This window comes from Meleagris gallopavo, chromosome 5 (genome assembly GCF_905368555.1).
Source record: "Meleagris gallopavo chromosome 5, MGAL_WU_HG_1.1, whole genome shotgun sequence".
Lineage (NCBI taxonomy): Eukaryota > Metazoa > Chordata > Aves > Galliformes > Phasianidae > Meleagris > Meleagris gallopavo.
This window is the reverse complement of record NC_139408.1, coordinates 36,429,236-36,455,831: the sequence shown is the minus strand read 5'-3', so window position 1 is coordinate 36,455,831 and position 26,596 is coordinate 36,429,236. Positions and strand designations below refer to the sequence as shown.

At 34.9% G+C, this 26,596-nt stretch overlaps 1 protein-coding gene across 7 annotated transcripts in view; it reads left to right on the top strand.

Moving 5' to 3' along the window:
- Positions 1-26,596, top strand: part of SLC25A21 (solute carrier family 25 member 21) — a 227,000-nt gene that overhangs the window by 153,613 nt on the left and 46,791 nt on the right. For all 7 annotated transcript variants that reach the window (XR_014883641.1, XR_014883642.1, XM_085225254.1 and 4 more), the window contains one exon: positions 12,511-12,594. Coding sequence is in view for 5 of the 7 variants with exons in the window: in XM_085225254.1 (XP_085081380.1) it covers positions 12,511-12,594 (84 nt within the window). In the remaining 2 variants the exon portion in view is untranslated. The remainder of the gene's footprint in view (positions 1-12,510; positions 12,595-26,596) is intronic.

Sequence of the window (26,596 nt, the reverse complement as noted above, 5' to 3'; positions counted from 1 at the left end):
TATGGACTTCCTAGGGCTTCTGGTTCTATAGTTGAAACAACTGGTAGATGTTTTTAACAGGGACATTTTTTTTTCTTAAAGCTTCTTAAAATTCTGATGAGGTCTTGTTTCTGCTAAAAAGGATGGATTTATAGTAGAGCTTAGGAAAGTGCTTCTTGATTTAGCTACATAAATATGAATAGATCAGCTGGATTGTTGTTTTTGTTTTTGTTTTTTTTAGAAAATGGTTTAATTTTTTTACATTTACCAAGGGAGAATAGTGGAAACTGATTTGTTCCTCTGCATTTTTCAGAATTACGTTCCTTATTCGTAGCACTATCTAGTCTATACGTCAATGAGCAGTTCTAGGCACTTTCATATATAGACACTATCTAGGTACAGTTGTAGGATTTTTAACACTTTTTAGCCTATGTTTATTAAATATATATCCATTGACACTCCGTATATTTTGGGGTTCATTTTTAGAGAAATTTTCCACTTTTGGAGGCAGCAAGTACTATTTAATCATTGTTTGCAGTTGTCCTTATTATCTACACAGAAGAGCTTCTTCAAGACATTCATTGGAACAACACAAATTCATAGCTCTCAGGGCAGTGACAGAATGACAAGAAATGAAGCAGCTGAAGTGCTTCTTAGTGCACAGTCCTAACCTGGGCAGAAAGTTTGCAGGCTTCTTGGAGGTCATTTTCTGACCAGATCTGGAAAGATGTTACTTTTCCGATCATTTTTATTCTTCAGACATAATTTATAACAGTGGTGCATAAACTGAACCTTTCTCACTTCACACATTCCTTAAAAGATAATTAGTTCCTCAAGTCATATCACGTTCCCACAGCATATTTCAGGAAAGCTACACTTGTGCACACATATAGTGGTAGGGAGGGAAATGGCACTTGCTGAAGAATGCTGAACATAATGGTAATCAGAGTGTCTTTGATCCTAAAAAAGACTTTAAGACATATTAAAGATGCCTGTTGAAATTAAGAAGAGATGAGATGTGGTGTAGATGTAGGGAACATCTGAAAATTTCATACCTTGTTGTGATATTTATTGTTCAGGATAGGAATTCCTATAGAAGTTTCTCATATGAAGTTGAAACATCAGATTCTAATGTATTTTCTAAGCTGCTCTTTCTGTTGATGGAAGCTGATGGCTTTAAACATTGTAATTTGATACAGTATGGTACAATAAATCTATACCATATAGTAATTCAGATATCATTGATGTCTACATTATGACTGTACATTCAATAAGTAGTAGAGAAAAAAGGGAAATTTCAGAATTGCAGAGCTTGGTTATGGGTGTTAGAGATGACATTCAAGGAGCTGAAGTGCTGATATGTTGCTCATATTTTGATCAATGATCGTCTGAAGGTGCAATCTGCTCTCTATATATTGTGTTCTTTGGACCACACTCTTCTCTGTCCTACCAGTTTTCAGAATTTTTCTCACTGCCAGTGCATCCTTCAGTCATTTCCCCTGCGACTGACTTTCCCCATTTGCCCATTTCTTGGCCCACAGTATCATAGTGAAAACTTCTTGCAACAAAATCAGCAATGGTGTTGATCATGAGTCTGTGGTTTCTGCAAACACTTCCAGTGATGAGTCGTCATCTTGTGATCTCCAAAACAGCAGGGTTAGTAGGTGATATGTCTCCTAGCTGGTAGGCAGGATGGCTATTTGCATTTTCAAGAGAGTCTTGAAACAGAAGAAGGCTAAAAACTACCTAGCATGTAATGAAACTGGAAATTCTCTTCTGCAGACCCTTAAGGTCAAGTTTGTTATCAGAGAGATGTTTGTTCTTGCTTTACATGGCTCTCTCTTTGGAAGAAGCAGAGTACAACTTCCTATCTCTGTAGTTGCTTCCGCCATTAACATATAGGCTAAGAAAAAGAGGAGGAAATGTAGTATGGCTAACGTGTACTTTTTTATTTATTGCACTCTTATTCAGTTCGGCCTTAAACAGCAAATAGCAATTTATAGACCAACAAAGACGTAACCCTATTTGTAATCTTGCTTGTTATATATAATTTTATACATAGTAATTGTCTTCAAAGTCTGTATGAAACATTGTCTTTTCAGTCATATTTCAAGCCCATTTTATTTGTCAGTAGGCATTCAATAAATCAATACATCAATTAGCTTTATCTCTAAGGCCATGTACTGCTACAAAGACTTGACTAAGCGGGTGTGTGGAAGATGTGCTGAACATGATAAGGAAACACAGAAGTAGTCCCTGGGAAATAATGCATGACAACATCACTATTAGGGTTCAGTAGCTGAGCAGATCAACTATGTTAGCATAGTCTGCCTGGAGAACTTAAGCAAAATATCTTTTAAAGTCTTCTGTGAGTGGAGAATTTTTTCTAGTTTCCAGCTGATGATTAATGGTACATTTTGTTTTCTCAGGTCATTGTAGCAGAATCTTCAAATCTTTCTTTGAAGTTTTTCATGAAATCAAAAACAGTCATTTAACTTTTTTTTTTCTTTATTTCTTTCATTTCTTTTTGAAAGCATTACATAAAAGACACAGGACTGCAAATATGCAGTGAAATCTGTTGAGAAGTTTATCCTCCAGCTACTGTACTGCCTGCTTCCCATGAAGACTTGCAGTCCTCTCTTTTTTTCAGATGTTTCCCTGTTTTGTACCTTTAAAATTATCAGCGCTTGGAAAAGTCTTGTTAAATCTGAAAGAAGTCCTGTTTTTCCTTGGACTAAACAATGTTTCAGATATTGATTAAAAAGAAAACTCTCCCTTTATTCCTGAAGTTAGTAAGAAATATTATGGAAAATTGCGTTAACTCTTGCAAATCCCTCTACAACTATAAAAGTACAAATGAGATCGTCCCTGCTGTTTCAGTCAGGCCTATGAACCTCAGAGCAATAGGATATTTATAAGAAAATTCCAGACATAGCAGTGGTGCCGTGATCCATATGACCCAGTTTCCAGTCTTTGTCTATCCTCCTGTCTTTAAGGAAAAACAGAGGGGCATAAAATGAAAACTTGGAAGATCACAAATCATTGTTATGACTCATTATAATGAATGATTTGTGCATTACTTTATGGAGTAGTTAGGTTGGTTTGGGGGAAAAAAAGGATACCCTCCTTTCTAATTTTCACCACTTTATGCCAGTTTTCAAGCAATTGTCTTTTCTAAAACAGTAGTACTCTTCTTTCCACATGTCTTAGATAACTACTGAGTTTTTTCAGCTGGGAGAGTGTGTTGTGATATAAAGGTGCACTCTTGCATTGCTATTGTTAAGAGCCTGTTAGTGTTTCCATTACGCATTAAATCTTGTTTTCTGGTGTTTATTAGCAGGCCATAAAATAGTTGAAGTCAAACTTTGATAATTTTCAAAATGTATTTACAAATAAGATGAATCATCTGACTGGGAGAAGGTTATTAGTTTTGCAAAAAAATATATGTATGCATATATATGCATATCCTGACAGCTTTGCAGAAATTGTGATTCACAGTTTTGGATACTCATAATGAGTCTTCTGGCCACAGCATACAGCCTGTATTCTAGATTCTCCCAAGTTTTGTTTAACATTGTTCTTTTGTTGTTACCTATTAATAGTATAAGTGTTACAAGAAAAATAAAAATAAATCTACTAAAGGGTGAAAATAGCTGCTATTGCTGCTCCTACAGAGTAGTTCACTATACTGCATTAGGGAGAACTCTCCTTCTTTATCTTCATGCTGTGAGTTAGTAGGATATATTCCGAAGTGTCAAAGTTTTCACATTCTAGGATATAGTTTAACTTGTCAGACAGAGATTTGCTTGAAGCGTGTGGCTATATATCCATTGAGACTAAAAGATACCGGCATGCTACCATTTCAACATGCAGCAAACTTAAACTCCTGAGATCACATTTTTGTTTTTCTTGTTACAAAGAGGGAAGTGTACTCTTTCAGACAAATTGTGTTACAGAAAGTGAGAGAGTTCCAAAATTTTACAGTTTTACTTTAAGTTAAAACAGCAGAAATTCATAGCACTTCAGAGGAAATTTCATCCTTAATTTGCCTTGTTGTACCCTACTGTATGTTAAGAGTTGCTGAGGTCGCTAAGCACTGCCTGATAATGAATTCCATATAAGCTGCAATATTGGAGCGCAGCTGGGTGAGTAAGAATTGAGTTTCAGTCTTTAATTCAGAATTTCCTCATTTTACTAGTTTTATTTCAAAGTGTAGTGCTGCTTGAAGCATGTGGGCTTTCTATTGCTTGGCTATACAAATTAATAGAAAAAATGACGTTTTAACCTGGAATCAACATATGCATAGAAGGTAATGCTCATGTTACTTCTATTTGTCATCAGTCTTTTTAAAATGGTTTTCTGTCAATAAGAGAAGTTATATAAAGGTTTTCAAATACAGAGCATTTTGTATATTTTTCAGGAGGGTAAGCTGGGCTATATCCCTTTCAGTATTTTCAAAACTTCAGCCACAATGTCTTAATCAGATCTTAAATATATTCCAGTACAAGCATGGGAGGTTGGGTGAACACTCAAAACTAACACTTCTTTCAGCAACTCACAATTTGATTTTGGCTCTTTTCCACTGAAAATGAGTTTGGATTTTTGTATTTCTTTCCTTTCCTTTGAGAAAAAAGATATTTTTGGTTATCTTTACTACTTTGGCCATAGGGAACAAGTGTAATGTATATTTTGTTGTGCTTTGCAAATTTTGTTGTGCTTTGCAAATTTTTTGTGATAAATCATTTTAATACACATACAAAAAAAGAATACACTAAGCTGGGATTTATCTCATCAAAAAACTTAAAGTGCTAATGAACCCTGTTAAAAATTAAACAACCCTTCAAAAATGTCTCCCCCAAAAGAAATAAAGCTGCAACAATTTTCCTGCCCTCTCAGAAGGAAAAGTGCTGTGTGATTACCAGAAAGGAAACTGAAATCAAAGCTTTGTTTAAAAAAAAAAAAAAAAAAAAAAAACTTGGCTCCTTCTGTAGGAATTGCTGAAGAAAAAAGTATCTTTATCCTGTGGGATATATATTTTCCTAAGTGCATATTATTTCAGTATTTAAACTGGAAGGCTTTATGAATAATGATTACTATTCATATTTAAGAGTAATTATTCCTTTGAATCCTTCCTGTGGCTTATCAGATACATGTTTTGTTTTACAAAGCTGCTTGAAGATTTGCCTTTGTATCTTTTTGAGGTAATAAAGAATAACCTTACTTTTTATAGGCAGCTAAATTAGTCTTCTTATCTGATATAATTGATCTCATAACAATTTTAGATGATTGATAAAATTTTCATACTTAGTTTTAAATTTTTCAAAGACTGTAATTTGCAGAGGCTCAGTAACGGATTCATTGATCTTAGTAATGGCACAGGGCACAAGAATGACTTTTCTGGATTAGGTTAAATTCCATCTAATCCAACAGAGAAAGGTCAAAATTTTTATAATAGCAATTCAACTAAGATAAGGAACTGGACATTTTTGTTAAGCAGACACATGTTACACACACAAATCAGCCAAACCACATTTTCATTTTACCCTGAATTGGGACTGGTTGCTGGAGTCTTTATGTAATATAATCTAATATCTGACTTCTTGTGAAATCTTTTCTAGTTGTTAGTTTGTATTCCTCATCACTTTGTCTGTTGTTCATCTATAAGCTGCTTTGAAGGAAAACATTCTAGACTTGATCCAAACATAATGAAAGCCAGACTTCTGTTGATGTATTAGGCCATCGGTAATTACCCATATGTAAAATCACAAGAAGAAACTTCATCATCTCTGACAATGCAAAATTATTCCTCATCCTGCCAATTTCAGTGCTTTGTTCTGCTTAGATAAATGACAAAAACTTCCATAAATTTTAGGAAGTAGAGATTACAAGAGGTTTTAGAATAAAGTATCATTCTTAAAAACAAAGAATGTTTTTGCTGTTTCTAGTTTCTGCACATTCACCAGCATAACTAAGCTTTATATGCAATAAGATATAGACAAAAAAACACAAGTCTTTAAATTTACATATCACATTTACAGTTGTCACTTCCTAGCCAGTCTTATCTTCATGAGATCATAGATCCTTAACCAAGTGGAAGGGCTAGTACTTTGGGAGGACTGTGTAGCAGCTCAGAGCTGCCAGTTGTGCCTGCGCAGCCAGAGACACAAGAGCATAGCAGAGCTTGGAGGCTGGCAGCTGAAGCCAAGTGTGCCTGTGCAATAGGTGGGGAGGACATCTGCACTGAGCCCCTTTTATAGGTTCACCCTGATAAGGATTATGTAACAGTGTCAGTACAGGAAATCAGAAGAAGATAGAATTTCCTTTGAACATAAAATATACTGGACTCAGAAATCAACTGGGTCTGAGGCCTTGCTCCTTCAAGTGTGCTTGCACTTCCAATTCCAAGCTTAAGTGAACAAAACAAAGGTTTTTTTATTACCTGGGCACTGAGCACTGCCCATGTTGTCACTATTTTAATCTTTCAAACAAAAGCAAACTTGAACAACACTGTTTCTCTGACCAACTTTTAATGAGCAATGAAAGAATGGTAGTTTTTTGGGGTTTTTTGTTTGTTTGTTTGTTTTTGTTTGTTTGTTTTGAACTCTCCTACACGTGCACATGCATTTATGGAATCTAATTGCTAGAAATATTTAGGACTTGATCTTAATTTCTGCTATATTTCTTGCTCAGAAAAACATTAAATAATTTCTATTTGACTTGTATAATTAGTTATTTTTGTTATTAGGAGAGTTATCAGAGGAGATTTGCATTAAACATGACATGGATTAATCTGACCTGCTTCTGGTAATGTTTGTTTTCACTAAATATTCTCTTCTAAAGCTATATATTGAGGAAAATTTCTTTCTATCACCTTAACTTCTGCACACTTTGTCCCATATACATAATGGAAAAGTCAATGCAGTGTTCAAAAAAGAAAGTAGTTTTCGTTAGTACAAAATACAGCTCTTATTTCTAAAATGCTTTATTACACCCTAGTGGCATACATAGTGCTGCTTTTTTTCCCAGTGATATATTTGGTACACTGATAAATAAATTAGTACATATGAGAATTCATCAGTTTGTGTTTGATAACCTTATTTTACTTTTATATCGAATGACTGATGTTCTAACTTGCATGAAAGTCATCTCTGCAGAGGATTTTCAATATCGTTATAATTATTTCCATTTTTACTACTTCTTTCTTCTCCAAAAATAAATGTTCTTCCAAAACACATAGTGGTAAATAAAGTAAAAAGCATCGCGAATTGCGTCTAAGTGAATAAGATTTTCATGTAGGTAAGTTTTGAAATCTGTTTTGATAATACTTCTCTAGCAACAATTCTGATAGAATAAATGTGAACTGTATGAAAGTAGACAAATTCTATGGTTAGATGGAGGCAAATCAACATCTACAATAGAGGATGACTGTGGTAAGGTCTGTTCTTCACCTGTTTTCTGTGTTACCACTTTATAGTACATGTATAAGTTTTTTGCTTTTAAATAATCATCAAAATAATACTAGAAGGCTTAAAATACAACCTCTGCAATGGGGTAATTTATATTTTGCCTTTAAGTAATTGGATTGTTTGTTTTGAAATCTCATATTTAGTTCTTCAACAACTCATATGATTTACTGTTAAAATAAGTGTCTGAATTACACTCTCAATTTAGTTATTATCCTGTAAGTAACATATGCAGTGCAAAGAACCTGAGCCAGAAAAACAAAATAAAATATATTATCAAGGTCCATTTTGCAGTGCAAGGTTTTGCATGAAATCTAAGCATCAGTAGATAGCTCTAACCAGTAGTAGCACCTGAATAAATGTTTAAGTTAGCATAGGGAAATGTTTTTAAATTATGATGCAGTTATTTTTATTATAGATGTGAACCATTAAATGATGTATATTTATATAGAGCTTCAGGCTATACATTCTTGATCAATTTATTGTACTAGGAATAACTACAAAGATGTGTCTGGAATCATGGGAATTACTGAAAGTGCTGGAAAACTGTAAATGTTGTTTTCAGTTTTCAGAATGCTGTACATTTGTTTAAAATTTGTTTTAAATTTAACATTGCACAAATCATTTAATTCGTTTTGTTGTTATGCACATGGCTCTCTTCTTTATATAACTGAACAGCTCAGTAAGTGAGATTATTTGCTTTGGTCCCACGCATGAGAGAAAAACGTTTGGAGCTTTATTCAAAATAGAGTAGAGCATACGATAAAATCCTAACAAGATGTAAAAGGAGGGGAAAATACAGCTAAGTCTGCCACTCGTTGGCAAGCACTGTGACGTGATATAAAGTCTGCTTCTCTGAGTAAATGTTTTTCTTTCCCCCGAACTTTATGGTTGAGAAACTTGTGTGCAGCGCTGTATACAAGCATCAAGAAATTTTAGGATTTATGAATGAGGATGGGCTTTGTAATCACAGTGATGAGTCTGGTCCGTATCACAGAATTTAGTGAGTCTGCTGCACATCACGTTGTAGTTCTTCTACATTGCTGGGACTAGCAGCTCACTTGAATATAGATATGAAAATAACAGTTACTTCCTTTTAGATTTTAGTGTCAATAAGAAAATTTCAGCATTAATTTATAATTTTTATGCAGCCCAGAGCAGTAAATAGAAGGTTGAGGGCTGCTAAGTAACACTGTGATGAACAGAGTTTGAATGCTACATGTACAGATAATTTAGTGACAAAATCCACAACATATTTTTGATGAGATATTCAGCAAGCATGAACAAAAAATTCATTGAGTGACAGAGGGAGAGAGAAATGTTTATATGTATTTATTTATTTATTTTCCAAAAAGAATACATATCTTCTCTTGTAGATACAGATTGTGTTAGAAAAGACTATTTAAAGGACTTTTGCAATACGATGCTTTTGCAGGAATGCTACATTTAAAACAACTTCTAAACTTTTGCAGGAAAGCCTCCTATGGAACGAGGATTTTCTAAAACTTGGAACAAAATACTGGCCATTATAAAGCCAACAAGAGCTTACAGTTAGGCATTGGAAACAGATATGTGTGTTTGTGTAGAGAAGAGTTGTTTCAGAATATGCACTACCTACTGTTAAAGGCCAAGTTACTCAGAGAACTGGTGAAAGGAGTCAAGCAACACAATTGGTAGGGAGAGTGCTGATTAATGTAGATAATCATAGTTCTCAATGCATACACAGCATTTTGAGCAGGCCCAAGACTTCAAATGAGTTCGCGTGACTTCCACTTTTTAATCCCAACCACATCTCTTCTGGGGTAAGCAGGGAAGGACATTGAAGTTCTTTTTCAAAACAGTATCAAGATACTTTGGTATCAAATGTAGTTACCACAAAGGTGGTGTTCAGACTTGAGGGCATAAAAGACCAAGTCCCACAAGCTGTTGCTGTGACTCAGAAAGGAAACTGTGAGGTCCCCAGGAGCCTGAAGGACCAGAGGTGGGAACAGTGAGGAGAAGCCTGGGAGCTGGCAGCAGGTCCAGGTAAGAGGAAGTTACCTGGGACCTAACACATTCCCATGGCTCTGCCAGCAGTGCCAAGGTGGGACCTTACTGGACAGCCTAAAAAGAGAAGAAGGAGAGGGAAGGAAGGCTGTCGATGGTAGTTTTTAGAGTGAGAATGCTCTCAGTATAGACATCTAGTGACTTGTGATGCTAGTGGTAGCAATAAGCAGTCTGCCTCGCTGTCTGTTCAGCACATCACTGATCAATGACTGCACATAGAGCCTTTCAGACATCAAAATAATTAGTTAGATCAGAAGTTAGTGCTCTGATTATATATTAGTTTATCATTTTTGTTCTAGCAAAGCTGGTATCTTGCAAGGCAGGCATCCAGTTTTCAAAAAATGTATGAAATCCAAAGGATTTTAGAAAGAAATGCATTTGAAGCAGAGAAAGCCATTATGAATCCCCCAGTTGTATTCATTCCTCTAAACAATCATTAAAAACAGGTCAGATTGTTTTCTAAAGTGAATGTTTTCACTCTTCTGTATTAATAAGATACTGGGGCTGTTGCCTCCAGAAAAACTAACAGACATTTTTTCAAATCCTCCTTGAGCTTCTTATAACAACTGCTGGTGAACAATTAGCAAGTTCATTAAGAAGTTACACATGATTTTATTGAGGCAAACAATTCTGAATCAAAGAATGCAATTTGCAGATCTAGGTTGAAGCACATAATTGGCATGTATTTTAGGATTGCTGTTAAAGCTATAAAAAAGATTTACTAGGGAAGGAATGGATCCAAAAACCCTAAAGGAGGGAATATGTTACTCATGTAACTCAGTGTTACAAATGAACTCATTTAATACTGAAGTCTTATCTACTTTAAAACAAAAGGAAAGAAAATAAAAATAAATGCAAATCCCTTTTATTTAACTTTTTAGTGAGAAATAAACCTTGTGTTTCTTCATCCAAAATAAAGAAATTACATATTTTTTTCATGTATTTCGTTATGATTTTCAGTATTGCTGTCAAAGATGTCTTTTTAATAAATCATTTTAATTTCGTTGAGAAATTGATAAACTATAATTGTAAAGCCAAATTATATATTTTCACTGTGTTGTTGAGATGCACAGCAAGTGATTAATGCTGCCGTTCTACAAGCACTTGTGCATGCACACATAACTGGGAAGCTTGCATATGTTCTGGAAGGATAAGCTTGAGCATTTGCAAAGCAAGAGAGAAGGAAAGTACGCTGTTCTGAGGATGCTTTAGAAACAGTAATGCTTTGTTCTGAATTTACAAGTCAGCCAAATCTTGAAACTTAAGAAAAGCTTTGAATTAAGAAAGCTTTCCTTTTGAAATATGTACATGAGAACAACTAATTTACTGGTGAATTTCTGCAAGATTTCCTGAAATAAAGACATTTTTGGTTTTGAAATGAGAAGTATACATAATCAAGTTCTAAATATATTCATATTTGATTAGAGTCTACTTTCAATGATAATGTTAGTTGTTTGGTTACTGCAGCGTAAAAGCTTCTGTAGCTGATATTACTATTGGACTTGGTGCAATGACACTGAGGCATTTTCAACTATTAGCCTTCCCCAGAGTTCTTTTCAGACAAAATGTTATGCATCAGCTCTTATTTGAGCATAAGCCTATTGAATAGCATTCTCCTCTCTGCCAACTTGGCAGCACATTCTCCTGCTAATAAAAGAAGTTACCCCAGATAGAGATCCCAGATGTGCCTGAACTACTTTTATTAGAACTACGGAGGGGCTCAGTGTTTCCTTCTGACTGTTTTCAAAAAAGGTGTGGGCTTGCTTTCATAACTACCCAAAGAATTGTATTACATCATTGGATTTTTTTTTCCTCAAAGTGAATAAAACTTTAGATGTGTTAGCACAGAACACAACTTAGGAAATACTGATGTTAAAAACAATAAATGTCTTTTGTCCCAATATAAGCATTGTTTTGATCCTACTGCATTCTGGTGAGAAAGAAAACACTGCTGTTTAACACTGAGTTAAAAATATCTTCATACCTCTGTATTTTAATGAGAGCTAGTGTGACAATCAGAATGATTAACAATAAATGTTTCTAAGAGCAGTGGCTATTACTTTTTCAAAATAAATGTATATATGTAGAAAACATTTGCTGATTAGAATTCTTATTATACGTAGTGATAAAGCCAATTTACCAGTTGCCTAATAGAAGGCTCTTGCAGACTGAAATTAATCATATCAGTGTTTGTTTTGTTTGTTGGTTGATTTGAATTCTATATAATAATCTCAACAGTTATAAAAGATATTTTACTACAAAAGTATTCAAAATTTATCCATACTATTTTGTCGAATGTCTTGTCTGCAGTTTTAAAACTGCAAGAAGTAGGATAATCTAACTGGGATATTGAGTAAAATAATATACTACAAATATATATGTTACTCTTATTGTTACTATTCAAAAATTGTAAATAAAAATATGTTTACAACCATAAACAAAATCTTGATTTTTCTTTCTAGGCCTTTCAGTTGAAATTTTTATTGTGAAAATATGAATGGAGAAAACAGTTTTATTTAAAATAATCCCTTGCTTTGTTTTAGTATTTGTCTTCTTCATAAATTGCGAAAAATGGCCATTTCTCTGATTGATTTTTATTGTAACTGCATCAAATATAAAAAGAAGGAAACTGCACAGTGGATTCACACAACAGTATTCCATTTCAGATTTTCAAAAACAGGGTTTGATTCAAGGGCTCCTATTAGTTTCAGTGGGCTTTGGATCAGGCACAGGGTTAACAGCTTATTTTTCAAACAACTAGAAGGAGGTGTAAATGTCAAAGGTGATAGTTATACTGTGAGTTCCATAAACTACAAAAAAAATTACTACTAAAGCTCTATTTTTCCTTGGTTTAACAGCTTCTATGAAAACAGTGTTAATAAGTATATCAGGAACAGTATATAATAATGAATCAGATATGTAAAAAGACCTTTAAAACTCCTTTTATATAATAATTGGAAAGTTAAAAGTGACTTTAAATCCCTAACTTCTCATGCTGTGATGTAAATTATATTTTTTTTAGGTTCCAAATTCAAAGAGGGAAAACCGATCCTACCAGTTACAAGAACCTGGGGGACTGTTTTAGGACTATTTTCCAGAGAGAAGGGTAAGAGTATATGTTTTTAAAATTGTCAATTTTATGTGACCTTTTTTTAATCATCCATTTTCCAGACATTAGATCCTCTTTATGCAACTGCCAGAATTCAACAAACATTTAGTCTTACATAATGATCATAATGTAAAAAGCCCTACCATTGCTTACACTCTCAATCCCAAATTTTGCCATTAGGATATGTTTAAAGACTGTGATGAACAGCTGTGCAGAGATACTTGAGTAAACTCTGTTTCAGTGCTGGGAGCTGGAAGGCCACAGCAGTGCATTTCAGTGTCTAGGCTCTTATACCCTGTTTTCCTGGTTTTCTGAACTAGCTCTGCCTGAGCTTGAGTTGAGTGAAGTGCTTGTTTCCTAGCTCTGATGAACAGGTATTCCCAGTTAGCGGTGGTATGCAGTGATTCCAAGACCTCTGTGAGTAAAATTCCACAAGTTTTCAATTGGACAGAATATAGGAAAGGAGTTATGGGCCTTAGCCACCTGAATCAAACTGGCTTCAGAAGGTACCACTGCTCTCTGAGCCACAGCTCCTGAGGGATGTGGGCTCTGATCCAGGGCAGCATTTAAATACACGCTTAATTTTATGGGCAGTCCTGTTAAAGCCAGTGAATGTAATGGGACTGATCACATGCTTAGTTAAGCCTGTTATCCACAGGAGCTCTTCAGGAGTTAGCCTTTAATCAAGGTGGCTCTAATTAGTCAATCCAAGTTTTGAATAGCTGGTAGACTTTCCGTAAGAACTTTGCAAACGTAATTGCAACCTTTTTTTGTCCATATATTGATCAAAATGGAGTTGTGCTCATAAAGAGCACTATAGATACCACATGTGGAGGCAGCATAAGTGCAACAGGGCACAGATTTCTTCTGGCCAGAAGTTGCACTGGAAAAGCAGAGGCAAAAGTAGCAGTGAAAATGAAGAACTAGACCCACTTTTTTTTTCTTGTAGTGATAATTAGCTACATTACACTACATATGTATATAGATATAGAATTAGATTTGAATTGCTAAGGAGAGATGTAGAGATACTTCACTAAGGTGTTAAGGAGGGGAATTGTCATATTTGCCCTTATCAGTGGTAGATTTATTTCTGATGAAAGACTAATGCTGTGCATTATACCTACAAGGCGCTGAAAAGTCCCAAAGCTAAAAGGATCACAAAAATTATAATCTATGGCTTCTGGGGTTTTCTAAATTGAGTATGCTCCTTCTAGAAAGATTTTTTTTAATGTTTTCTCTATAGAAAAATAGTAATATTTATTTTCATGTCAATCTAATTTTATTTTTTTTTCAGAAATAGATTCAAAATTAAAACAGTGAGCATTAAGTCAAGCTCACTATTATTTTTTATATTATTGACAAGTCTCAAAATGTAAAATTAGCGATGGGGAGACGTGTCTGGAGAAACAGTCTAAATCAAGAGACTGCTTCCAAGCTAATTTATTTAGGATCTTGCTTTACTGCCTACATGATTATATTGTGTAATTAAATATTTGTAAAACCCACATGCATAAAATACTAGTAAAATGCTGCAAGTGTCAATGTACCATGTAAGATATAATTGCCTTATTATTAATTTTTTGGGGAAAGGAAATAAATGCTTTATCTTCCATTTTTTTTAATATGTTCTGCTTTTCAAATGCTTCTCAGAGATACAGCTATGTCCATTCAGTGGATTTGATTTTGTTTTCACTTTCCCAATAGTCAATGTGATGTGTCAGTATGCTACATAACACATTAACTTTTTGACTATGGAGAAATGTTGAAGTGTGTTAGTACAGTAATCATCTGTGAATGAGCTTCAGAGAGGAAAGATGAATGCTGTGGGCTTTTTTTCTGTGGAATGCTTATGCCTCAATACTTGAACAAAGCTAGATTTTTTAAAAATAAATTTCTGAGTACTAAGGCTTGAAACTTTAACTGGGAATAAATATAATTACATGAAATTGTTATAGATTTAAATAACAACCGAGCAGGGGCTTGCATTAAACTTTCAGCACGGTAGAGCTAATAGAGATTTTTACCTACCAATTGCAATGTAGACTATACTGATGTAAACAAAAGGCAAATTCTTCTGAGTAGCTACTTTTGTCCAGAAAGTTAGAGACAGAAAGTTACATAAAATTAGTCATCAGTAGTCAACAGAAGGCAAAAAATAGGAGATCTCAGATATAATATAGTCTTAAAAGTTGGCTAACAAAGAGCAAAAGTAATCAACTAATCCTTCAAGGGAAATGTGAGAGATTATTTTAAATCTTTAAGTTAATGAAAACCTTAAACCCAAATATCCTTTCCTTGTCCGGCCACTAAATTATACAGAAGAGAGCACCAGAAAGGGCTTCATATTCAGATATCAAGCAAACAAAAACAACACATGACGTATCCAGATTTGAGTGTGTAAATCTGGGGAATTTCATCAAATGAAATGATGCCCCATGTCAATTCCATAATAACTGCCACTTCATCATTTTTATCACAGTAACAATCTGATATTTTCGTGGAAAACTCATCAGGAATGGTGGCCAAGATTTCTTTAACCATCACTATGATTTCCTCCATGTTGTAATGAAAAGGGCAGATAAAATGTTTCCAGTACAACCACTAGTGAAATAGTGTCCTTTCCAAAGATTCTGAAGATTCCTTTTTTTTTTTTTTTCACAAAACATTAGAAATTTCTTAAAGAAAAAAATACAGGGAAAAAACAAACAAACAAATGAACAAACAAAAACCTACAAAAGCTCTCTTCCCCCAGCTCCCAAACTTTAGTGAACTCTTTGAATGGAAGTAAATCTCCTCCATGGGGATCCATCCCTTGAAACTCTTTTCTTGTCTTACAAGAAAATGGGGACCACAAAACTTAAAATTTAATTGAGACTCACTGAAGGAAAGCTGGACAACAGCTCCATGAATTCTCTCTGAACAACCTCTGCCCAGCTATATTCACTAGGAGCCTTTCCTCTGCCTTTCTCTGGTTTCACTTATGAGATGCTGCATGTATTGACAGATCTTTGACAGCAGAGGTAAAACCACCAGGTGTATATCTGTTTATTGAGGGGTGACAGCTTTATAGCCAACATAAAAATAATCTCATGTTTATTGATATTGGATAGAGGATTAACTGAAACCATTAATAGTAAAAACTTTTCATTCTTTTTAGGTCCTACAAATAAGTTAGATGTTAGATGACTGATTTTTGTATTGTATTGTTGACGTTTTCACTACATTTGTATTCACTCGCTTCTTTGATAATGACTTAAATATGAATATGAAATGTAAGAATAAGCCAACAGTATAGCTTTATATTAAAGACATATGGTGTTGTGTCTTGTATTAGGAATGGAAAACTATGCCCATCAGCACTATCTTAATTTAGAGTAGCACTAAAATGATAGATGCTGTTATTTTGGGTCTGTAAACAACTTTGTTCATATAAACTTAAATTTTCATGGGCTCATAATTTTAACAGTAAATGTTCTGGCTTACAGTTGGCTTTTTTGATAGGCACTTAGTAACGAAACTTGTTACTTTTTTCATATGTTGGACAGCTTGCCTGAAACAGAAAGGGTAGTAGCATCCTGGTTTCTAGTTTCATAACTCAATATTTTAGTAAGTTTAAAGCGCTGTTAGCTTTTCTTAGGACTAAGATGGCCCTGGGAAACTACAAAAAACTATAATTATTGATCATTTGAGATCTCATTACTTCTGCTGAGTTATTTGATTATTCATGTTGAATTCGGTTTGGAAAGGAACCTCCCAGTAAAACAACAACATCAACAAAAAAAGCCCAATAAGTTTTACAACTATTTCTGTCTTTTCAGAGCGGTCTTACCACTCAGTTATACCTGTAAGTGCCTATATGACCACACACCTTTCTTTTACTAAGCAGCACCCTGACTCATACATTAGTGGGATTAGGCTTTAAAGCTGCATGAAACTTGTTAGCTATGGGTGGAGCAGGTGGGAGAACAGCCAAGGCTAAGCAGGAGCTGAATGAATGCTAAGTTGTCAGCAAACGTGCAGAAGCTGGAAGATTCCTGGCTTATGTTTTACCAGCAATAATTCATTGATTAAGGAATTTGCTAGCACTCCCATTTGTCTCGTCACTACCCCTTGGATGTCTGCTGTGGTGACAAGTGCTGAAGCCCTGCTCCTGGGGGGGGGGGAGGGGGGGGGGGAGGGGGAGGGATGATACTTTGTTGCTTCTAATTGCCAGCAAGCAGGGAAGGAGGGTTTGCAGGACTGTCAGCCCTGCAAACCACCTCTGGTCTCTGATACCAGCACTCATCGTTGCCCATTTCTGGCGCCCAGCTATATGTCTGCTCTTCCAGCTGGGCTGAGGAGGCATATCAAGAGGCTGCCAAATAAATGTTATACAACATACAAATGCTTAGCTACTTTGTGCATGAATCTTTCAATGAAATTGCCTACCAGGGAAGTGTGATGTGGTTAATCATGCCAAAAATCCCTTTTCCCATCTAGCAGTTACAAAGCAGAAATCCATTTCTACTTACTGGTGGCATAAATTCCTGTGGTATCAAAAGATCAGACTTCAGACTCTGACTGAAGTGCTCTGAAGCAAACAGAAGTGGTAGATTAAGATGTTTCCTGCCGCAGATATCTGCCCCACTCTTTGGTTTCATTTTAACACCTATACCATGAGCATCAGAGGTGAACTGGGACTTGTGCTTGATCACTGCTCTCTGGAACCTGATTCCTTCACACAGACCCACCTGCATCAGCACTTTTGAGGACTATATTCTTACCAGCTGAAGGCATGTTTTCTCTACTGCCCCCTACTACAAGGACAGAAACTCCCACATGAACGCTTAGAAAGGTCTGCTAGCACTTACACTTCAGAAATATATATACATACATGAATCTCTTTTCTAGACTTACATGTCTGCCCTAGAAACATATAATAACATGATTGCTAAAGTGACAGTGAAGATACAAAAAAGGGCACTGCAGTATCAAAATGTCTATCTGTACCTATTCTGAATCTACTTAGTCCATAGTCAATAGTATACCTCTCTTTACCCTGCAGTATGCATACAGGCAGCATATACAACACAGCTGTTTCCAGTGCCATTTACTCTCACTTCATCCGTACTCTTAGACCTATGTGTAATATCATACTTATCTGACCTTACTGTTTTCAGTCGCATTTGATTGTCTGTAGTTTGTTTGCACTTGCATCTAAAAACCATCATTTGTGTTTTTACCCTGAATGGGCATTAAGCCATAAAATTTAAATGATGGAACAACCTTGGGTAAAATTACCATTAAGATTGCTTTTAAGTTTGGAGAAGAGAAAGGCAGAAATGTTAACTGACAGATTTTTCAGGTTATTTGCTTTAAGACTGTGATTTATATTATGGTTTCAAGGTTTTAGACTGAGCATTGCCACATAGGAGAATCTTTTGGCTATTTGAAGGTGATGTGTACTGTGCTTTCTTCTGTAAATTAACATTCACATTTGGTATTTAAATTTTGTCTCATTTCCCAGTAAAAACAGCAAAAATCTTAGGAAATTTTGATCCCTGGTAACGTTTTAAAGTGTATGTACACTTATATGTATACCTACTCATAAAATATTCATACATTCTTTTAATCTCTTAGTAGATAAAAATGACCCTGTTCATAATTCAGTGAAGTTTTGCCAACAGCCCCAAGTGACTGGATACTTTTGCAACACTGGTCAGTCATGAAACAAAGCTGAAAACCATTCTTCTAATATACACATCTCAAAACACCTTGCTGAAAAAGGAAGCATCATTATCTTATTTGCACAGTTGGGAATACAGGGGTGTAAAGTGCCAGGCAGTAGAATAGACGTGGACAGGAGCATGAATAAAGATGTTTCTCATGAAGCAGCCTGACACCATGTAATTTGTTTGCCCCACAGTATCATTTTAATATCTGAGCACTTCAGAATGTGTGAATTGGATGAATAATTCATAAGTAAGTCTGATCACTTTTGGGGCAGTCTGTTTTCTGGCTTTCTGTGGAGCTGCATGCAGTTTTAGGCCTGTAGCCAGATATCCTGACAGCAAACCCAGTGCCCTGCCGGATGGGCTGCATTGTCTGCAGGCAGCCAGAGCACTTACACCAATGTTACTGTCAGCAGGTTTTCATCATCCTGCTCATGCAGCAATTCTCTGTTCCTCCCCATCAATTCCCTACCCCCATCTTCATATGTTAACACTTGAAAATATAAGAAATGGCTCTGGAATGTGAAAAACTTTTATTCCCAGTTTTATGTGTGCAGTTTTCTGGAATACAATGAGGTTGCACTGGTGTAACTGCAAGCAGCATTTGGCCAACCACATTTTTATTACTGGCGGACAGACGTTTTACTTGCAAAACCTGATCTGGTATATATAGCAACGCAGTAAACAGGGACACTTTTAGAGAATCATTTCTGAGGATCAGATGCCTTAAAGATGAAGCACATGCTCCTTTATTTCCCATAGGAAAAGAACATGATAAAATTATGTAAATCTTATAAGCACCTTGGAAGTGAAAAGGCCAGGCCTTAACTGGTTTTACTTGTTACTGTTTGCTAAGGCCAGTTTATGCTGGTTATCTGTTTTGTATTTTTAAATGTTCAAGTCATATTTTTTAAGATTTCAAATATTTTCAGATTGTTTTAATCTTAGCGTTATATGTCTCTGTGTTTTACTAATATCACATAAATATAGCTCTTTAGATGATTATATTTATAGCAATAATTTCTGTAGGGTTTGGTTTGGATATAGGTGACTGTATTATAAGATTAGAGTAGTAAGGAGATACAAAGGATTGTTTACAATCTGCCTTTATCTACTTTGGTTAGCAAAATACAAGCAGAGCTTTAATTTTTAGTCTTATGATGTGAACATTCAAAAATATTTATCATTTTACCCTATTTGTTTTGTGCTAGATTCAGGTGTATTTGTCATATTGCTTAAAGAAATCAATGTTATAATTACGCTTATTTTAAAAACACATTTGAGTCTAGAATACAGAAAATATTATACTTCCCGCAACATCATGTTCTCTAAGGGTGGAGAACATCACTGCCAAACACCCCTCCAGGCAGGAGCTCACACCTGGGACCTCAGTGGGGACAATTTTGCCCCACTTGGTGCTGCAGTGTAGTGCCAAGCCCTGAGCCAGCAGCGCTCAGTGGAGAGCAGGCAGCTGAGATGCTAAGCAGAGCCATCTAGAGTTGGGAAGCTGGGAAGACTCACACCGTCCCCATCATATCACCCTTCTCCAGGGCTTCTTTGGCTCACCCAGAGCTGTGAGAAAATTCTCAGCTAGTGAGCTAAGAGCTTTCAAGTCAGAAACTGAGGCACTATCAGCAGTGGTCACAGGCAGGCTGCATGTCCTCTGAGCAAAGATGTAATGAATTGTTCTTTCAAGATTGAGAGGCTGGTTTCTGCATAAGTCCTATTTCTGGATCATGCTGCTTCAGGGGGCTCTGTCTCTGTGCAGCTTTTCGTTTCTGAAATCGCATACATATATTCTGCCACCAGAATTAAAACTTTACTTATAAAGACTACAACTGCTTCTAGCCCTGAGGGATGGGGGATTTCTCTAACCCAGTCCTGTGCAGTGCTGTCAGGTTCATTTGCAGGTAGAGGAAGGGAGCTGAAATCCAGACAATGCCTTCTTTCCTATGAATGGTAATAGCTCCAAAATCTGAGTATGACATTGTCAATAGTCACCTATCAAAATTCAGTGTGTCTGTTAGGTAAATCTAGCTATTATTGGTTAACATTTCATAAACGCAATCACAATCATATATGCATCTTGAAATGCAAAATTAATTTCAGTTATGCACTGCAGTTCTTTTAGAGGCAAACTGTTTACTTCTCTGTGATTTGTGATTCTAGTAGCAATGAATTGTTAACCTATTCCTTAAAAGAAAAATTCCACTATACCAAGGGAAAAACAGTGACCAGAGAACAGATAAATCACTTTTATATGCTTGGAACAGCTGACTTTACACTTTTATTGCAGTGTTTGAAAAAGCATCTTTTCATCTGGAAGGAATCAGTTTAAAATGTGATTGTCAACACAACTAAAGCAGCTTTCTGTTTAAAATGGCTGCTCTCAAAGATTAGAACTGTAGTTTTGCCAGGATTTTCTTTACAGACATTAGTTACTAGGACCAAGAGATTTTAGATGGGATGTTCACAGGAAATACCTGGCAGACAGCATAAAATGCAAAGTAAAGCATTTTTATTTGGATTGTAGGAAGCATGTATGTGAAAATGAGCAACAGTTTTTCAGGTCAAAAGCCTTCTTTTTAAAGTGCAAGTCTGTAAGTTGTAAATTGAAGAGGAAAAAATTAAAAACCTGGATTACTTTTTTTACATCTAGACCTAACAAATCAGACAACATACAGTTAGCACATTTCTTAGACTGTATTTCATATTTATTTATAATGATGCTGTTATACTGTTCTTTAATTTGCATATGTTTAGTTCATCTAACATCATTTTCTTCACTTGTTACGTCTGAAAACAAAGTTTTGTCTCTTTTATGTCAATCATTTTGATTACCGTAGTCCTCAGTTCTTTATTTATGTATAACTGATTCACTTCAATCCCTTATATATTTAATCTCTAAAAGATGCAGGTGAAAATCCTATGCAAAATGAAGCATTGCATTCACTGATAAAACATTTTCACTTCAGGAATAATTTGAGCTTTACAGTATACAATTTGCTCATCACTTTAGTTGTAAATTATGAAGATGTAATAAGATTACATTTATAAATTTACTTATTTAATAGGGGTTTTTTTTCCAATATATATCATTTTCATGTTTTCAAGGCAAGTTAATTATATGTTATCTTTAGCATTTTTATTAACAACTTTTCATTACTCCATATGCTGAAAAAATACATTTTCTCTTTTTTTTTCCTTTTTTTTTTTTTTTAACACTACATTACTTTAGTGTTTTCTTAAGTGCATAAGATGAATACAATTATATGATAAACTTTTAAAATGTATCTTCATTAGGAGAATGTTTTACAGAGACGTAAAGCTGCCAATGCAGCTTCAGTACTGGGTGTGCTGATCAGTCCCTCTAACACCAGCACCAATTGCTCTTCTGTTTGCAATATTCATTACCCCATTTGATGGTTTTCTGGGTGTTATGCTTCACATTCCAAAAGAAATCCATTAAACTAGATGCTGAGAATATCTGTGCTTGATCATTTGTGCTTAGGAAAAAATATTCGTCTAAATAAATACAAAATAATAATAATAATAATAATCCAGGTGAAAAGGCAATGTAAATCTATGAATATTTGACAGTTATGTGTAGGTTTTTTTTAATGTATCTTAAGTAAAACAAAGTAAAATGAAGAATTAACGTTACATATGGAAATATTTTTGAAAAGTATATTTTCTGTAGAAAGCTAATTCATATTTCAAGGCACATTGCATTCTGTATGACTCTGAGAATCAAACTGAAAAACAAACAGTTCACTTGCCTGTCATGCCAATCACTTTTCTGAAAGAAATAAAATTCTAAATACGTATGATGTGGGGGTTTTTAACTTTCACATTCTTTGTTTATGCAGTCTGTTGTTCTTTGCTGTACAAATAAAAATAATAACTTTAATGTAGTAAAAATAATTTTAATTGGTTGTAAAAAATGCCTGCCTCAAATGTGCAGTACATATAACTTGCTGCATCTTTTTTAAAGGAATGCATGCATATAACCACAGAAAAACAGTGTTGCGTTCTGTCTTACTGTCTAGCGTAGAAAGTTTCTTTCATGGTTAGCAAGCTGACACTCCATAGTAAATTTCTGAAGCTTTAATACAGCGTATGGGGCAGTAACTCTCACTGAAAGATTGGCTCCAGTTATGAATACAAGATCAATTCCCATCTGGGCAGAAATGCATTTTTTTTACAGCTTGCCTTCACTGCTTGTGTATTTTTGCATATTTTGGCTTTGCCTGAACTTGTGTGTATCCACTGCTCTGTAACTGACTGTCATGCATTGGGCGTCTCAAGTACAGCAAGATTTTGGAAGGTTCTTTTAATCTGATAAATTGGATTTGCCATAAAAAGTAGACACTTTTGCATCATAGGAATTTGGTAGCCAAAACCCAATACATCTAATCATTATATTCTGCAGCAGTTGAACTCCACAACAGGAACGAATACTTCTATGCACCAGATGCTTCCTAGTGTAGATATGCATTCAGTTTACTTACTGTTAGAGCATTTCTTAATACAATTCATTTCTTTATTATTTGAGTTCTTCTTAAATCAATTTTGTGGATAAAAGTAAAATACTAACATGTATTGGAGCCTTTCTTTTAATGTAGCCTTACATAACATGTCTTTACTTCTGAATGTACAAACAAAAATTGCTTTGACAATCTTCAGATTTGCATGCTTATTAGTTTACAACATATTAAACTATTTCATCTCCTTTTAAAATGTTTTCTTAATAAATTGGTAATTTAATTACAAATTCATAAGAAAAATAACAGTTTTTTCTAAAGACATACATAGAAGGCAAGCAAGAACTTTCAGGTATATTACAAAAAATTCACATTGAAATTCAATATATTGCCAAATTTTAAGAAAAATAAGATAAGTTTGTCAGTATTTCAACAGCTCATGTTAATAAATTGTAAATAATATTTTTTTCAAATTTCTACTAGTTATTTTTATACTTCATGGTTATATTTTTATATCTCAAAAATTTTACACAAGAAAAATAACTATGCTTTTATGCAAATTACGATTTTCATAAGCTCTCTCAGAAAATTTTAAAAATTTTATCTAGTAAAAGAGGAAGAGCCAGTAGGATATGATGTACTCATGGGAACAATTATAGTGGTTTAAAAGGTGAAAAAATGACCAGTGAACAGTGTAATCTGAGAAGAGTTAGCAGTCTTTGCAAAATGCTCAGAATTAATTGCAAGAAAGTTGTCTTATTTATCCCATTGAAAGGTTTGGGAAAATGCAGCTTAAGAAGTAGGTCTTTCTCAGTTACTGTGAGGGAATGCTTGGAATTTTGTCTTTCTACCAAAAAGGATTGGCTTTCCCTTGATTGTCATCAGTTTGCTAGGTTGTCCTGCTATTTAAGCTATTAGAGACTGGTGTGCTGCTTGGTCTCAGGTGATCCATAAAAAGGAATGAAGCCTTGAGAAGGTAAACCATCACCAGACTGGCTCGGTGTCTCAGCCTTCCATGACGGAAGCTCTTTGTTGAGCGTTGTTGGCAATTACAGCAGTTTCCAACTGAAGATAAAGAGCCAGAGTTCTCAGATAATGCCCTCGATCACACACCTGATGACAGACTTCTGCATGCAAGTTTTTTCAGGTGCTATGTTTGCTCAGTAATCCTTCAGTGCCAATCTTTTCTAAATGGTGAGCAAGTCCCGTCAGTAATGGACATCAGCCATTGAGCTTGTAATATTTGTCATATATCAGGTTACGGCTTTGTTACTGCAGTCTGATGAATGGATGCTGTTATGCTTAGAGAAAATAAAGAAGTGCAATAAATTTAGCAGTCAATAGTAAATGAGTTGCTACTTTAAGGGCCTGATTCACATCCTTCTAAAGTCAATGGAAAGTATGTTGTTGACTTTATGGTCTTCATATCAGTCCTTTAATTTTCTTTGTCTTTTAAGACATGGAATTCAAGCCTGTCATGAAAATATTTTCCTATTTCTCACTATATATGGTTTTACACCTAAGTAGTAACATTAATATAAATCTTACTTTATGTCTTAAAGTTTATGTCCTGCACAAATGGTTTGATTAAAGATGGAACCATACAGAGAGTTGATCATAGAACCTGATAGATTTCACATGAAAGAATCAAAGCAGGGCCTGAGGTGTTAAATATTAACACAGTATTTCTCCCTAATTTTTTTTCTTTTTTCCATCCTTCTTATCCCTATAATAGATTTTGAAGACTGTACTCTGATTTTATACTTTTTTTACTTATGGGCATTATTCTGGAAGTTGTTCTGATGAAGACAAGAGTTAAAAATTTTTGTAGGCTGTTAAAATCTGTCCTTGGCCAAAATCTGTTTCATGCAGATTTTGTCAGAAGTTCAGATGTGGCCAAAGCATTTATAATTCATTAAAATTTCTTCTGGTGTCATATAAATAATGAATTTCCTTTTTATATTCTGCTACATAAATAAAGGTAGTACATATTAAAAGAGTGTTTTAAGCCAAAATCTCTTCAAGTGTCAGACCTTATTTTTTACTAACCCTGTATGCAGAACAGTTTATAATGGCTAGAGGCTAGTAGGGTGTTAATTCTAGTTACAGCCATAAAGGATCCACGTAACTGCTTACTTACTAGGTAGTATGTTTTCTATAGCAACTCCTATTTCAAATGACATAATAAATAGCATTCTTTGGGAAGATAAACTGTCATGATGATGTAGACGATGATATAATAGATATAATACTAATAAAACTAATAATCCCCTGAAGTCCACCCAAAACTGCCAGACAACACCCATTTTCATGCTCCAGCTAGTGATAGTATTATACAGATTGACTTCTTCTCATTATTTTTATATATTCTCCATTTGCATTATATGCTCTCTTTATGCTATCATCTCTAAATCTCTAAAACAAAGAAGTAAATGAGTACTGAGCACACATGTAGGAGAAGAAGAAAAAAAAAAAAACAGTAGAAAAGGGGGAAGGCAGGAGAAAGATGCTGAAATATCGATAGTTTTGTGTGTTAACTCTTGGGATATCTCCTCAAAGAAATATGTTGTTAGCATATATCTGACCTAGATAGAATCTGTGGAGCTGTTGTAGCCAGAGAAAAGGGAAGAGATCTGTACCAGAAGGTGACACAAAGACAGGTGAGGAAGAACAAAAATTTCCAAAAGTAGTTCTGAAAGGGTACTGTGTAAGATTAAGGCAATCTGAAAACCGGAATGTGTACTTTCAAGTTCATGTAAGCAACAAGATTTGTTTTTCAGTAGAGGAAAATATTGAATTTAAATGCAGATTACTCAAAGTGCACAAGTTCAGATTCTTATTTTTTAAAACTAAAAAGAAATCTGGAATCTTTGATATGTTGTTGCTACTTTCCTACTTCTTAGAAGATTCCTTGATTCCTTCTGTGCTGAGTGGGTTATTTCATTCAAAATGAAAGTCATATTGCCTTTCAGAGCATAGCAGCATAGCACGTAAATTTTATTCTGTCCTGCTGTGTGTTCATTACAGTCTACAGTGCGATGGGCTCCATGTAAACACTGTACTCTTTCTACATTCATCCTCAATATTGCAGATTATTTGTCAAATTATTTTGCATTCTCTCTATAAGTCTTTTATGTTTTATTTCCCAAACTTGTGTTTAAGACACCATAGTAAATTATAAAATCATTAATTTTATGATTGCCCAAGGTTTTGAGATATCCAGTGTGGAAAGCAGAGTTTAGATATCAATAATTCTGTCATGTAAGTAATATACATATAGTGTGGCAACAGGTGTCTAACAGGCATTTCTAAAAATCATGAGAATTGTATAAAATTTGAATTCAGATAAAATTGCTTAGGCAATAACTGAAATGTATAGGCCAAGCATCATCTGTTATACTATTTTTCCTAACCATTTGTTTTCTAGAAACTGTAATACTTTTCATTTATGAAAGATCTTGTTTTTAATCTTAGAGTTTTGGTTGTTGGGAGGTACTGGAAAGCAATAATGTGAATTGCTTACAATAAAGCTACTTTGGAGAGGTTGAGAGGTAACCAATACCTCCCACTCTTTTCCCTGCAAAATAGTAGGTGCTTATCTTCTCAACTGTAAGAGAAATAGGAGTCTCTGAGGAATGGTTGTGAACCATGGGTCATAAATGAAAGGAGCTGTTTCCCATGGAGCCACATACACAGCAGTAAATGCTGGGACATTAAAGCTTCTGTAGACACAGTGAGTGTTCACTCTGCAGAGTGAATCTGAGCCTTGCAGTGTCACGTGCTGAGAAGCTTTTAATATACTTC